The sequence below is a fragment of the Molothrus ater genome, chromosome 1, assembly GCF_012460135.2.
Source record: "Molothrus ater isolate BHLD 08-10-18 breed brown headed cowbird chromosome 1, BPBGC_Mater_1.1, whole genome shotgun sequence".
Lineage (NCBI taxonomy): Eukaryota > Metazoa > Chordata > Aves > Passeriformes > Icteridae > Molothrus > Molothrus ater.
This window is the reverse complement of record NC_050478.2, coordinates 113918810-113933085: the sequence shown is the minus strand read 5'-3', so window position 1 is coordinate 113933085 and position 14276 is coordinate 113918810. Positions and strand designations below refer to the sequence as shown.

General features: G+C 36.4%; 1 protein-coding gene across 1 annotated transcript in view; it reads right to left on the bottom strand.

The window, feature by feature from the left end:
* LOC129046715 (oxygen-regulated protein 1-like) overlaps window positions 1–13269 on the bottom strand; it is a 32425-nt gene extending 19156 nt beyond the window's left edge. The window contains 8 exon segments of the mRNA XM_054515138.1: window positions 2777–3098; window positions 3100–3640; window positions 3642–4287; window positions 4290–6785; window positions 6788–7897; window positions 7900–8298; window positions 11092–11263; window positions 12631–13269. Coding sequence (XP_054371113.1) covers window positions 2777–3098; window positions 3100–3640; window positions 3642–4287; window positions 4290–6785; window positions 6788–7897; window positions 7900–8298; window positions 11092–11263; window positions 12631–13269 — 6325 coding nt within the window.
* Between the last annotated feature and the right edge of the window lie 1007 nt (window positions 13270–14276).

The window sequence follows — 14276 nt, the reverse complement described above, 5'->3', positions numbered from 1 at the left end:
GAACTATATGTTATGTTGGCTGTTTCTTCTTAAATTACTGCAAGATAAAACTGAATTCCTTCCAGATGTACGGCATACTCTCTATAAACCCCAGAATGCTTGCTGAATGCTTTTCTATCCTATTAAAGTAGCTCATATTACTCCTCATGGTGTTCTTGCTTCTGTCAATCAGTATGTTCCTCTAGCATTGTGAGGTTCTCTCTTCAGCCTTCTCCAATCTTAACTATGAAAACAATTTTTTTATATCTGTGCATCTCAGACACCTGATATTCTCTATTTTTGCTTCAAGTTGCACCAGGGAGAGTTTAGATTGGATTTCAGATTGGATAGGAAAAATCACTTCACTGAAAGAGTTGTCAAGCACAAGAGGCTGTCCAGGGAAGCTGTTGAGTCACCAACCCTGAAACTATTTAGAAGATGTGTATATACAGCACCTGGGGACATGGCTTAATGGTGGACTTTGCAATTCTGGGTTAATGGTTGGACTCAGTGATCTTTTCTAACCTAAATGATGTCACAATTCTCTGATCTTCCCTGTACCACTAATGAATAGATAAACCCTATGACAGTATGGTACATCTCACTGTCAACCTTTTGTCCTGCTCTGAGGTGACCATTTTATTCCTTCTCTTTCAGTTAACAGAAATAAAAACCAAGTCTTTCAGTTAATATTCATTTCACCACTTACTGTGGTCTCTGCTAATTGTATCCTGAGGGAGTACCTCACATCTCATGTTTCGAGTGCTTAGTTTGCTCAGTAACCCTCAGTAACTCAGTAATAAGGATCTGATTAAAGGCTCCTGAACCTTGATCTGGAAACACTGAGGTGTTGTGAATGCAGCACAGAGTGCTGTGAATCCAGCAGAAAGACTGGGAATGTTGGAGAGATATAGCTGTTAACTCACCTATAATTTAGACATTATTTACAGCACAGAGTGCCGTGTGACATTCAGATGGATTCTAGCTATAGAAAAAAGGTTGCATTTTTCAAACAAAGGTTTTATTTCTGTATCAACATGTAAAGGGATGAAAACATACCATTGAGACTCTTCACTTACAGCAGTTCTAAAACAAGTGAAGGAGGACACCAAAAGAAGTGGAGATGGACAGAAGAATGTCAGAAACAAGGGCAGTATAGGAAATAACACACAGCTATCTGGTGTGAAATACATTAGACAATACATCTTGCTTTAGAGTTATAGCATTTGTTTATTACATAGTATACACCACTTCAAACAGAAATATAACATTCATTTAGGGGGAAACATATCAGCCACTGGACTTCTAAAAAAAACTGAGGCCTTCTAGGTTTCCTACCTGTGCTACAAACCCCTTTTGCTTCACATCCAACTTCTACTTCCCTTCCACGTGCCTTCTGTCCCACACAGACACAATCAAAGCCTCTGGGCCAAGAGGAATTTGCATCAGCCTTTTATTAGGTCCCCAATCTGGATAACCAAAGAGTCATGACCCAGGGCTTATCACAGCATGTACATACTAGTTATTCTAGACAGGGTCTTCAAGAGTACAGAATGGCCAAATTCTCATTCTCTACTTGAAAAGCAGCACCTTCTTTTTTCAGGTATACTTCTGACTTCATTAACAATGAAGAGGGGTACTGTGCAGTATTAGGAATTAAAATCTAACCAAAAAACTGAAACACTCTCCCTAATCACAATATACATTAAATATCTTCAAATTTTGTGTGTTACATCATTTACTGAAAATTGTAAACCATATATAGGTGCTTACTACGTACATGCAGTATTAAAAAATGCTGTAAACAGGTATCCGAAATAACTCTAACAACAAATTAAAGATTCTGGAACATATTGCATATGCCTTGGATTCTCAAAATACAACATATTTACAAAAAAAAATCAAAGAAGGGAAAAAAACCCAAAACAAATCCACAAATACAATCTCTAAAATATAGACAGAGGTTTTGTTAGAACACACAACTAAAACTTTCAGTATATGTAGAACAATTTAAAGAGTAAGTGGTGCTGTCTCAGAAGGAAATATGGCAACAGCGGTCAGGAAGTCCATTGCAAACAGTCTCTGTTCTCGGTTCCTAAATATGCCCCTTTTCTAGTGTCCTCTGAGTTAAATAGGCATCCTTATTTGGTGTCTGGATAATCCTACATGGAAAAATCTATTTACTTACATACATATTCTGCAGCTGGCCTTTAAAATCTCAAACAGCAATTTTATAATGTGTATGTATATAAAATTAACATGACTTCTGTTTCCTACTTGTTAGTGTATTACTGCATTTGAATAGTATTTCCTACTTTCCATTTTAAATTAAACGGATCTGTTGATTTTCTTCTGGGAAAAGTATTTCTATTGAAAGGCAGTTTTCAAACTCCTTCTCAAATATCCTGGAATATAAAAATCTTGGGCAGGTATTTCAAATTTCAGTTCTCAGCTGAAAAAAAGCAGCCAACATTTCTCTAAGATTAGATTATTAGTACACCACTACCTCTTAAAAGATAATATTTCACAGAAAAACTGTTTCCTAGCCAAGAAATCATTGCCTTGGAAGTACAACTTTTCTTTGTATAGTGGTTCCCATAAAAAATTAATTAATATTTGTATTTCAGCACTGATATACAATTGTGACTTGTTTTTATCAAGTCATTCACACTGGGAGTTTTACTGGTTGTGCCATACAGCAGTTTATTATGTAGTTGGTTTTTTTCTGAAGATGTCTTCACTATTCTAATATAATGGAAATTCCAAGATCTTTATTCCAAGTCCTTCTCATCTTTACTGTTTCCACTGTTCATTGTAGAAGAGCAAACTACTTCTTCTTTGTCTTCTTCTGTAGGAAAGGCATTTTTGTTTTTCAGATTTTCAGAGGCTTTATGTTCAGTGCTATTTAAGGAAGTGTCACACTTCAGAAATGTTTCAGAGTGACAGGTTTCTGCTGAATCTGCCAACATGGGAGAACATTTTTCTCCAACAATGTAAATTAAATTCATTCTTAAGGTTTGACTTTTTTTTGTCTTTCCATTGGGTAGCTCAGTATTTGTGCCTGTGACAAGATCACTGCGTATGTGTTTGTATATACTAATTTGACAATTTCCTGTCTTCCATGGGGTTTGCATTCATATCCTCTGTAATATGTAACTCCCCTAAAACATTTGTGTCTTTCAAGGTTGAGGATGCGAGTATCCCAAAGTTACTAATAAAATCTAAGGTGTTATCAGCATAAAACCTATTAAAGATATTATTGACAATCTTATTGATAGAGTTATTCTTCAAAGTTACATGATTATTTTTGTCTGTCAGGTCTTGACCTGACCATTCTAAATGTTTACTCTTTTTGGCCAACAAATATGGACCCAGCTGGTTCTCAATATCAGATGCCTTTTGGTAGGCATACCCTCTCTGTTCCTCATTAATTGGTGTTACTGTTACCATAAGAATTGGACAATGTTGGCCACATATTGCATGGAGTCTATCCAGAGAATCTTCCTCACGAAGAGCACTTCTTTCAACATTACTAACACTGGTTGGCTGAGACTGTATGGTTCCAGCATTTGAAGGATTTTCCAAAGGATGCACCTTGTTATCAGGTAATCTAAATTCTACAGATGAAAAGGCTGGAAAATTGGTGTCAGCCTGTGTGGCAAGTAGAACCTACCGTGGTTGATGGATTGGTCTTGTCTTTGTTTGGTGCAGGAAGGATCTTGCCATTGCGACTAGGTTTGCCTTTTGTATTTGACTCATCCTGAAAGGGGTCTGAATCACTATTGTGAGGCATATTAAAGTAGCTGCAAAAATTTTCAGGGGGTTTTACCATGTCTTCAAGTTCTGAAGAAGGGATCTCATCAAGGGCAGGGTACTGATCCAGGTTGCCAAAGTGAGAGTATGGGACTTCATCACTTTCAATTGATGTTGTATCCAAATTACCATACATTCCAATCCGTTCAGGTGGTGACCTTCTTATCAAATGATTTTCTTTCAGAAGCCATTTGCCTTTATCTATCAATATTCCTTCATCTTCACTAGCCTGAATGCTAGGTTGACAATGTTGATTTGGAGAGTCCCCTAAACAGTCATTAGCATAACTTGTCTCTTCTCTGTTAAGAGCAGATTGTGGTGTTCGTAAAGGAGTATTTTCTCTTCTTGATATACTGTCATCTTTGTTTACTTTTACTGGATATTCTTGTGATGGTAGTGAGGAATGTGAAAATCTCTGTGCAGAACAAGACATAGATTCTTGAGAAAAATAAATTATTTTTTCCCCCACTGCAGAGTGGAATCCTTCAGTATCGCTTGAAATACCTTCGACATATAAGGAAATCCTTTATGAAAGTCAGGCTTAAATGAAGCTTCTGTCTTGCCATAGAGTCTTTCAATAGTTCTCTTTACATAGCCAGTATTATAATGTTTTTCAAGTGCTTCCTCCCCACTTTCATTGGTCAAGTCACTGGATGCTCTAAAGTTATTATCACTCTCTTCAGTATCTGGTCTGTAATCTGACCAGTCTGAAGTAGCAGGACTTTTTAAGCATTTTTTTAATTGAGAGCTGTCAGAACACATTTTATTCTCCAGTTCTTCTACTTGCAATTTCTGTTCTCCTTCAGTCATGTCACATTCTGTAACTTGCTTTGATTCATAACGAAATGATAATGGAGAGACTGTAGATAACCTCTCAGAGGTTTCCTCAGATATTTCTTCATCTTCTTTGTCACCCTGTACAGAATAATCCTCATTATTATATTCTAGAGAGGTTTCAGCATCTAGTGTAACTTGGTTTTTAGGGGTTTTGTCAATATCTGATGAATTTGGATCAACATCCTCATCTTCACTTTTATCAGTACTAACAGGTACAATGCCTTTTTCTCCTTCTAACTCAGAAGTATCCTGGTCTAAAATACAATTGTTATCATTAGAAGTTACACTATGAACTGTGGAGTTAGGTTCTACTGAAGATTCTGACTCTTCATTAGTGAATGATATATCTTGAGTTTTTTCATATAGGCTACCAGGCATTTTTTCATTTCTTTCTGGTGTCTCTATAGCTGATGGAAGGCTACAGGTATTTGAATTAGTATTGGCAAATTCACCATCTAGTGTTCCGGGAGCAGTCATGTCTGAAGTCTCTGCTTCCTTACAAAGATCCCTCTCTATATCAAAACAGCTTTCTGATTCCCCAGTTAATTTTAGAGCTTCTTCAGAATTGACACTGTCCATCACAGTACAAGGCTCAACTGATTCTTCATGTTCATGCAAATGTGTATCATTCGGAATTTCAGATGTGGGCACATTTTCATGTGTGGAGCCCCGCTTTTCAAGTTCCTTCCTGAAGTGTACTAAGTTATTTTCTGTTGATTGTTGGAGATGTGAGAAGACAGCCTTCAGCTCACCAGCTTGTTCTATAGTTGCAGTTTGTTTCAGACATTTTAACTGTGTAAATATTTCAGAACAGCTACAGTTATTTTTTTGCATATCATCTGTGATTGTCCCAATCAAACTCTCTCTCAGATTCAGTAAAAGTAGCCAGGCTAAGAGGGCATTGGAGGAAGAACCAAAAGCTGCAGGAGAAAGATCCGAAAAGCTGCAAGATTTTCCAATGCATCCACTATGTCCTTTCTGCAGACCAAGCAAGGCTGATTGAAGTTCATGCAGCAACATGCTAGACATGCAATTATTCTGAACTTCAATTCCAATTTTCTCACTTACAATTGTGCAATCAGCTTGAACAGCAACTTCAGATCTTTTTCTTTGACATAGGTTGGTAACTTGAATGTCAATTTCTGCCATGTTTTTATCATTGTCATGTGCTTCATGAAACAAATGCAGCTTACTATCCTGATGAAATTCCGACTTTAGTAAATAGTTGGCTTCTTCTAGTATAGATGTATTAGAAAGAATCAAAGAGTCAGATAGTCTTTCATCTGAATCTTTGGCTGAGTCTTCTGAAATTCTCAATTTACCAATAGGTTTTAAAGGTTTTTTTGTTAGATTATCTTCAAGTAGATGTGTTTTTCCAGTTACATGAACATTATTTGTGATAAGTCTAGCTTCTTTTTCTATAGAATCATCTGTATTTTCTTTAGGAAAAGAACAGGCATTGCTATTCTCTACAGGCCCTTCTTTTTTCTTTATAGGGGGTAAGACAGAATTTGAGAAAGAATTTTTCAGCCAAGTTTGGACATAGTTTTCACGTGAATGCTCAACAACCTTCTCTTGAAAATCCTCCTGGTTTAGAGCCTCTAGTGTAATGACACTCTCTAACATATTTTTCTTATTTACACCTTTACCTAGATTTTTTTTCATCATCTTTTGCTTTTTCTCTTTCTTTGATAGCAAACGTTCCGAATTATTCCTTTCCTTTTCTTTTTCAAAGCTAAGATTTTTTGGCACTTCTGACAATGGCTTTGAAGTCACTGATGAGTCAGGTGTCTGTTTGAAAGAACTGGTCATAAGGTGTGTGCCTTCTTTCTCAGTACTAAGTGTATCCTGACTGTGTTCAGATTCATTGTTTGAGGCAGCTGTCTTCAGACCATCTTCACTCTTTGCAGATGAAATGATAATGCTTTTTTTGCCTGACTTCAGTTTTACCTTGGCTAACTTCTTGTTAATACTTCCTTTTTTTTTATTAGATGACGGTGATCCATTTTGTTCCACTGAATCCTGGTGATCAAACTCATCTTCAAGATATATGGTTTTGTCTGAATTGGCAGACCCATCATTGTTTTTTACAAAATATTCAGATCCTTTTTTCTGAGGCATTTCAGAATATTTATCCATAGTCTCTGTTGGGGAATCTGTGTGATATGCAGTCCCCCACTTCTAATTATCCCTGAAATTTCTTGATGCTTATCTTGCTCTAGAAAGCTAGATGATTTTCTTTTCTTCTTTTTCTTTTCGGTGAAGGATGATGCAGACTCGTTGTTCTCAATGGGTGTTGTCCTCATAGATTCAGTTGTGACACTGGTTTGATTCTCACTTTCAGTAACAGTAGGAAAGAATCCAGTTGTTTGATTTACTTTCTCAGTAGGACTCTTACTGTATGGAGATGCCATCTCTTTCATTTGGTTATGTCCAGCACAGGCTGAATGCACTGAATCTTGAGAAATACCTATGAAATCAGCAGCTTGGCATTTTATTTCTTCTTTTGACTGACATAATTCTGAATATGTAATGAAAGAACTCACTGATCTTTTTATTTGTTTAATATCACATGACTTATGGATGTGATCTGCTGTACCTGGCCTAGCTGTCTGGTGAGTTTTTGACAATGGCATGAAACCACTGATGTCAGCTTTGGAGGTTGATACTAAACTACTGTATGTACCTTGTTCCACAACTGATTTCTCCAATATATTCTGTACCAATTCATCCTCATTAGGCACTTCTAATGTCTTCCTGTTTGTGGTTTCTATTAACTCACTACTTTTGTGGCTTACTTTAAAAAGCATTTCTTCCTTTATATTTTCTGAAGACAGCTTTAATAAACCATTGTCACTCATCTCATTAAACTTTGGATTACTGACACTTGATTTTTTTCTGCTTGAATGAGCTACCATGCAATACTCAGATGTTTTTTCTCCATTCTGTACTTCCTCACTGTAGGAAAACTGTCCTATTGTCTTCTCTTGAACGTCTTTCTCAGATACCAAGGTGACACTTTCTACTACTGCTTTCTTTTGTCTAACACGCCTTGGCCCAGGGGTGGGAGGCCTATAAAAGCGAGGCTTGATATTTTCCTCAGGTACATTGCTTACATCTAAATCTGCAGAATTGTTCTTCTCAGAGACATTACAATCAGCAGTTTTCAAATCAGATTCTGATTCTTTTTCTGACACTTCCTCATTGGATTGCTGTAACGAGTCTTCCTCTCCTTTATTGCAGCTCTTCAAAAATGGTGCATCTTTGAATTTATACAGTCTGATGTATTTACTTTGGATGAGCAGTCTTCCACATTCATTGCAGAAGAATTACAGATGGAGACATTTTTGTCATCAGAAAGGCCAGCACGACTTACGGTGGTTGTCCACTTAATGGTTTCTTCCTCTTTAATTTTGAATCGAACTTTCATTTCCACTGTGATACTGCCATCTTGGTTAACATGAACAGACTTCTCAATGTCGTCTTGATACTGTGCCACAGATAAGTCTTCACCAATAACTGACTGATTTCCTCCTATCCCATTATGGCTGTCAAGAACATAGGAAGAATCTGAATTGTTATCATTTGAGTTGTTATCATTGCTGGATCCTTTATCAGAAGAAACTGAGAATATCTGAGATCTTGAACTAGAGTCCATTTCAGCTCTCACTACCCATAATTACATTGAAAGAATACAGATTCATTCAGTAGACAGAAAGTAGAGCAGGCAAGTACCATGGATAAGGATCCAGATGATGAGACAGTGGACAGGCAACAAAGGAAAAGAAGAAAGGAGAAAAATTAGTATCAAAGATGCTAATGAAGTGTGTTATTTTACATACTTTCTTTTTTTATTTATTCTGCATTAGAAAGTACAGAAAAAAACTCCCATGGGTAATCTCACTATTCATCTATGAAGTTTTCAGAGAAAGAAATATGAGAAAGTCTTAATCAAGAATTAAGCATTTAAACGCTTGTCCACTTATTTTTATTTTACAATAAGTTCTTTCTAATGCCAGAACTACAGTCTTATTTGAAGCTCCAAAGCCTAAAAAAAGTACTGGATGACCTCATTTTATACTTAGTTGAGAGCTGATGTTGTCTTGAGCTTTTCAAAGGATTCATAGGTACTCACTTGTTTGAGTTTCGAGCTACCAGCTTTACTTCCTCTTCATGCTTTAGTGATCATCATATCACTTCCTACTAGTTCTTACAGTTATCACTAAAACATGTCAGTCAAGGTCAATATATATGTTCTTGGGCTTAATCTTACAATCTACAGTGCATTAGTAACTACTCTTTGTAATGTCACTGACATGTGACAAAAGGGTTCATATCCAATCCTCTGACCTTCTGTAAAGAAGGAAACATTGAAGTTCTTGAACTCCTTGTAAAATCTGAACTTAAATCATGTCATTCTGGAACACATTTATGTATCTGTACTGTAGAAAATGTGCAAAACTCAGCAAAGCCTATGAGAATACTTCTAGACTTCAGTGATTTTTGAATGTGGCCCAAAATGTGTTAGCATACACAATATATTTTCCCACAATATATTTTGATTACTCTGCAATAACTTGGGTCTTTTAAAAATTTTTTCTTATCTCTCCCACATAGTTATCACTGAAGAGTTGAGAGCTAAAACAACATGAGTAAGAAAAAAGTTTTGCTGTCTTCCAAGGTCTTCTTCATGTGCGAGGGAAACAGTGCAGGTACACCCATAAAAAGGTATGAACAACTGCTACTGGTATCTAAATATGTATATGATCCACCATTTAATAGATAGGTTTCACTTGCAAAAAGTGAATTTAACACATATAATATTAACTTATCTACATTTCTTGAATTTAAGTTTGGTTTTTTAAGTGGTTTCACATCAATACTTTTACAGTAATATATTACTGTTATGGAAACATGTCTATAACTTGAGGCAAATGGCTTTACCATGAACTGAATAAGAAACAAAGGCTTGTACTAATTTTTCTAACACAGATCAGAACTTATGCTTTACAAAGTAAAAATCTCACCTTCCTTGTCTCAGGAAATGGAATTGGAACAAAGATGCTGAAATTTCATTTTCCATGCTTTCATTTCATCAGTATATCTCCTACATCCCATATTTTTAAATTCTCAGGTTAAAGACAAAAAGAGGGGGTTTTTTCCTCCCTCCTTCTGATTGCTGTTGACTAAGAATTAGAAGCAGGAGATAATCATATTCAATAACTCAGGTTTTCTACAATTGCAAGACTGTCTCAAAGCAGAATCTAGGTAGGATTTTTGTTTCTGCAGATCTTTCATTCTCAAAATGTTCTTATTCATTCTCTCTTGACTCATTAGTTATGCTCTGCAAACAGGTCTCAAACTGTGCAAGTCAAAGTACGTGAAGGCTGAAAAAAACTTAAATTAATAGCCTGGTGGGGAGATAATAAACTGCAAGGAATGTGAATGGACCTCCCTCAAGAAAATGGAAATCAAATGTCATATATTAATGTGCTCCATGACACTGTCAGGGTTACTGTGGAAAGTCCCAGTACAGTAACAATTACAGTGTTCCTTGGGTTCTCCAGTACAGCATGAAGCTGTAGCAAGAGTAGGCAGTACTCTGGATTAAGGAAGTTCCTGCAGACAGCACCTCAGCCCTACAGGATGCTCTAATGTCAGGAATTCCCATAGGATTTAAAGCTCTGGTACTGCAGGATTTTATTTCCCTTAGGCTATTCATCTAGCCTGACTTCTCTCCAAGAGCTCCTCATGTTCTGGCTCATCCACTGGCCACTTCACACTCTTCCTGATCTTATCAGTGTGATCCTTCCTGATCCTTTTCAATGGAGCAACTCAGTGAGTAACCAAAGAGAAAGTACATATTTGTGTATCTTTCCCAAACTTATTAAAAAGTATATATAACAGCCATGAGGATCTAGGAATGGACAACACTCTGTTTAGGCAAAAGCAGCTTCAAAAACATGATGAATTTGTGAGTGGATGGATGCTATACTTATTTTCCTATTTATGCAACAAGAGAAGAGTAAGTCATGACAAGCCAAACCTCCACTTGTTAAGTTCTGAAAACCAGAAGAAAAGTTTTGCCCAAGCAATTCAATGAGACCCTGAAGTAGCCTGAGGTTTTACTTTTACCACTGTTATTATTAATTCTGACAAAAAAATTAATAACAATGGCAATCAAGTGAATTAAAGTGAAGTATACTCATAAATTTTCATCCATGTTTTAAGTCTATCAGAAACAAAATATGCATAGTAGCTGAGTATTTAGCAGAAACTTGCATTTTAAAAAGAAAATTAACACTTTGATCTTTCATAAGCTTATAGAGGAGTCACAGCAGATATAACAGTTTCAACTGGCCTTTCTGAATATCCTGATCCTAGTAAGATTGTCACTGTTTATGTCTTATGCTGAGAGAGATAAACAAATTATTAAAATACAAATTAATTCAAAGAACTTACTCTTTTCACTTTCTGACTTGGCATTTGCTTTTGGGTACACACGATTTCCAATTCCAAGCAATCTAGCAGGTCGCAAATACCCAAGGGATTCATAATTGCTTGGTTTAAAAGGCTCTCTCCCCGCTGCGACTACAGCTCCAGAGCACAATATCAGGGCCTGAAGATTAGGAACCTGGAAAAAAAAGTAACATTAAATTCTCTGCCTTAGTAACCACCAAAAAATAATGTAAGAGGTTCATCTCTTTCAAGCTTTAATATCTTCACTCCTTAGTCTCTACATTCATTTGCAGCAGACTATTAAATATGCATCACAGCATGGAATTAATTTTTCAATTCCTATAAGGCAATTCCTATTTCTGTGAGGATGTATCTAGTTATATGAATATAGTGGATAATTACTTCAAGAAGCAACTTGATCAAAATTTTGTTAAACAGATCAAAATTTTCCTAAAATTTAAGTGTTTAGACATGTAATTTTGTTTCATTGTTGCACAGTGACTGCTCATAGTCATGAAATATGAATATGCATTTGGAGGTAGGTATACATATGAAGACATGGAGGAAAAATTTAGAATACAGCACAAGCAGTTGACTCATACTTCCACAAAGGAATAGGACACCACCATAGAGCATTATACTTTGGAAAAGACCTCTGGAGATCATGTAGTCTAACCCTCTACTCAGAGCAGATCTGACTGGATCAAAATGCTCAGAGCCTTGTCTGACAGTTTTAAATGTATGTTCCAAAATATATTGCAAATTAACACTTACAAACTGTACTTCACTAACTCGTAGGTAATATGGACAGTTTCCCAACCTAATATACAATTTCAACAAGTGAAGGGCAATCAGGAGATTTCTTTTGAACTCTTCCAGTTCTGCATAGATTTCTCTTTCTAGGTATCTGCTAAGTGTAACCATAAGTGTTTTTCTGTGGTTAAACAGCAGACAGAAAAAGCACTGAGATGAAATTATACAGACAGCACATGAGACTAAAATCTGAATTATTAGTGCTGCACCATCCGAGTTTAGAGGTACACAACCTGGTCCATGGTTTGAAACTACGATAGGCAATCAGGTGTCAGAGTTCCAAGTCATTAATAGCAAACCACTCTGCATTTGTGCAATGATAAAAATGCATGTAGACATTAGATATTCCCTACCATGTTCTAAACATTAAGAATCCCACATAAATATCATTAAGACTAAAGGAAGATCTCGTGTAAATGGATAAAAGTACAGAATTGGGAGCATGCCTTTAAAAGGTCTGAGTAAGAGGAAAAAAATTGTTTTTTTCTCTTTGGCTTAAAATGAAATGTGTCCTCACTAACTTCTCTCTGTTCACAAGATTCCAGTATATTTCCTCCAAGCCAGCAGCCCTTCTGAAGGGGGAAAAAAGCATAGAAGGTAAACAGATGAAATCTAGCACATCAGATCATACATCAGGACCATGTTTCAATCGTGGATACAACTTCTTTTTTATTTAAAATATACTAGAAGAAATCACAAAAAAAAGTCAGTATTCGTCCTTTCTCTCACCTTTCTGCCATCAGTAGTATAGAGCTTTGCAACTGGATATTGCATTAACTCACTCATATAATCCAGAAAGGCCTCAAATGTTTGTGTATTTTTCTTTCCCAAAACTATGGTGCGCCTAAGTCTTACATCCCCGTTTTTGAAAACAAGCATCTTTTTGGGAGTTGTTATCCTGCTTTCCCGATGGCCAAACCCATCTTCATTCTGCCTTGCTAATTGCACAGCTCGCCGACGAGCGCTGACAGGCCTGCTGATCTGCCAGGGCAGTGGCTTTTTGCTGGCCTGTTCCAGGTTGATGGGCTTCATTTTCCTCTGATGGGAACAAATATAGGATTTTCCATCTTCCAGATCCTCCAAATTGGTGATGCTGTGTCTCCCTCTTGGTGTACTAATATTCCTTACTCCAAAAGGTAACGGGACCCGTTTGGACAAACTGTCCAGCAAGGCATCGAACGTCTTGTAAGACCTGCTATTAACAACCATTTTGATTCCATTAAACTGGGGATCTCCGCTTTTATAGAAACAAATCCGTTTTGCCACAACAGGTTCGGTAACGTTGAAATGGCGCGCAGACAAACTCTGCTCACTCTCGGAGGAGTTTGGATGATTCGCCGAGTAACTGCTTGAAGGTGTTTCACTCATTTTGACAGCAATCTGGAAGAAAGAGGAGATGGATGTAAAACTTCCTCTGTGACTAGTAAAATATGATCTACATTTTGAAAGGTGCAGGAAGAGGATTTATGAGTAACCAACAGCAGCATGTTGTGCCAAAAATCATTGGATTTAAATGGATTCAAGCTGTTATCACTAAATTCCACAAAGACTCCAATACTGTCAGATTAACTTAGCATAGCTCTACTTGCAAGTATTCCCAAAACTCTCCAATGTAATTTCAAATCTCTTATCATTTTGGTACAAGAGACCTTTTCTTAGAAGGAGGTGGTTTGTCAGTCCATCCTTTCTTGAGCATGAAGCTGATGATATTTCACATTTAAGATATTTAAGAAAAGTCCTTACTAGGAGGGAGCAATTTGTTCTATAATATATGCCTTTTTTAGTCCAAAATAGCTAAACTGAAAGACAATGCAATTCAGCCTGATCTTATATACTAGTTTCATACCAAGGCAAAACCATGGAAGTCAAAGAAAAGTCTCCTGATTCATGGAACTGTAATCTATACAATAATAAGGCCCAAAATATATGTTAGAGTGAAGTTTTATCATAAATTGACATATTATTTGCTTTTCTATTACAAGTTTTATGTCTCACAATACATATCTACTACAACAGTCGTAATTATACTGAGACAAAAAACTACTGACAAAATAAGGCATTTTTAGCAAAAGAAAAGCCTTTAAGTCCCTCAAAAAGATACAAAAAAATATCAGGTATTCTTCAGGAGAAGTAGCCTTGAAATGAAAACATTTAAAAACTGGTCTTATAAACAACAAATTATGTCTGACAATCATATTGATAGTCTTCATGCTTGTAAATAGAGCACCAATCTTTCCATTTTAATCCAATCTAAATACAGATACTGTAATGACAACCCTTTCAGTGACTAAAATAACTATTTTGATGATTGGCTTGCTTTCACTGGAACACAGGGTAAAAACTTTCAACTAATTAGACTCAAGGAAACAGTTTCA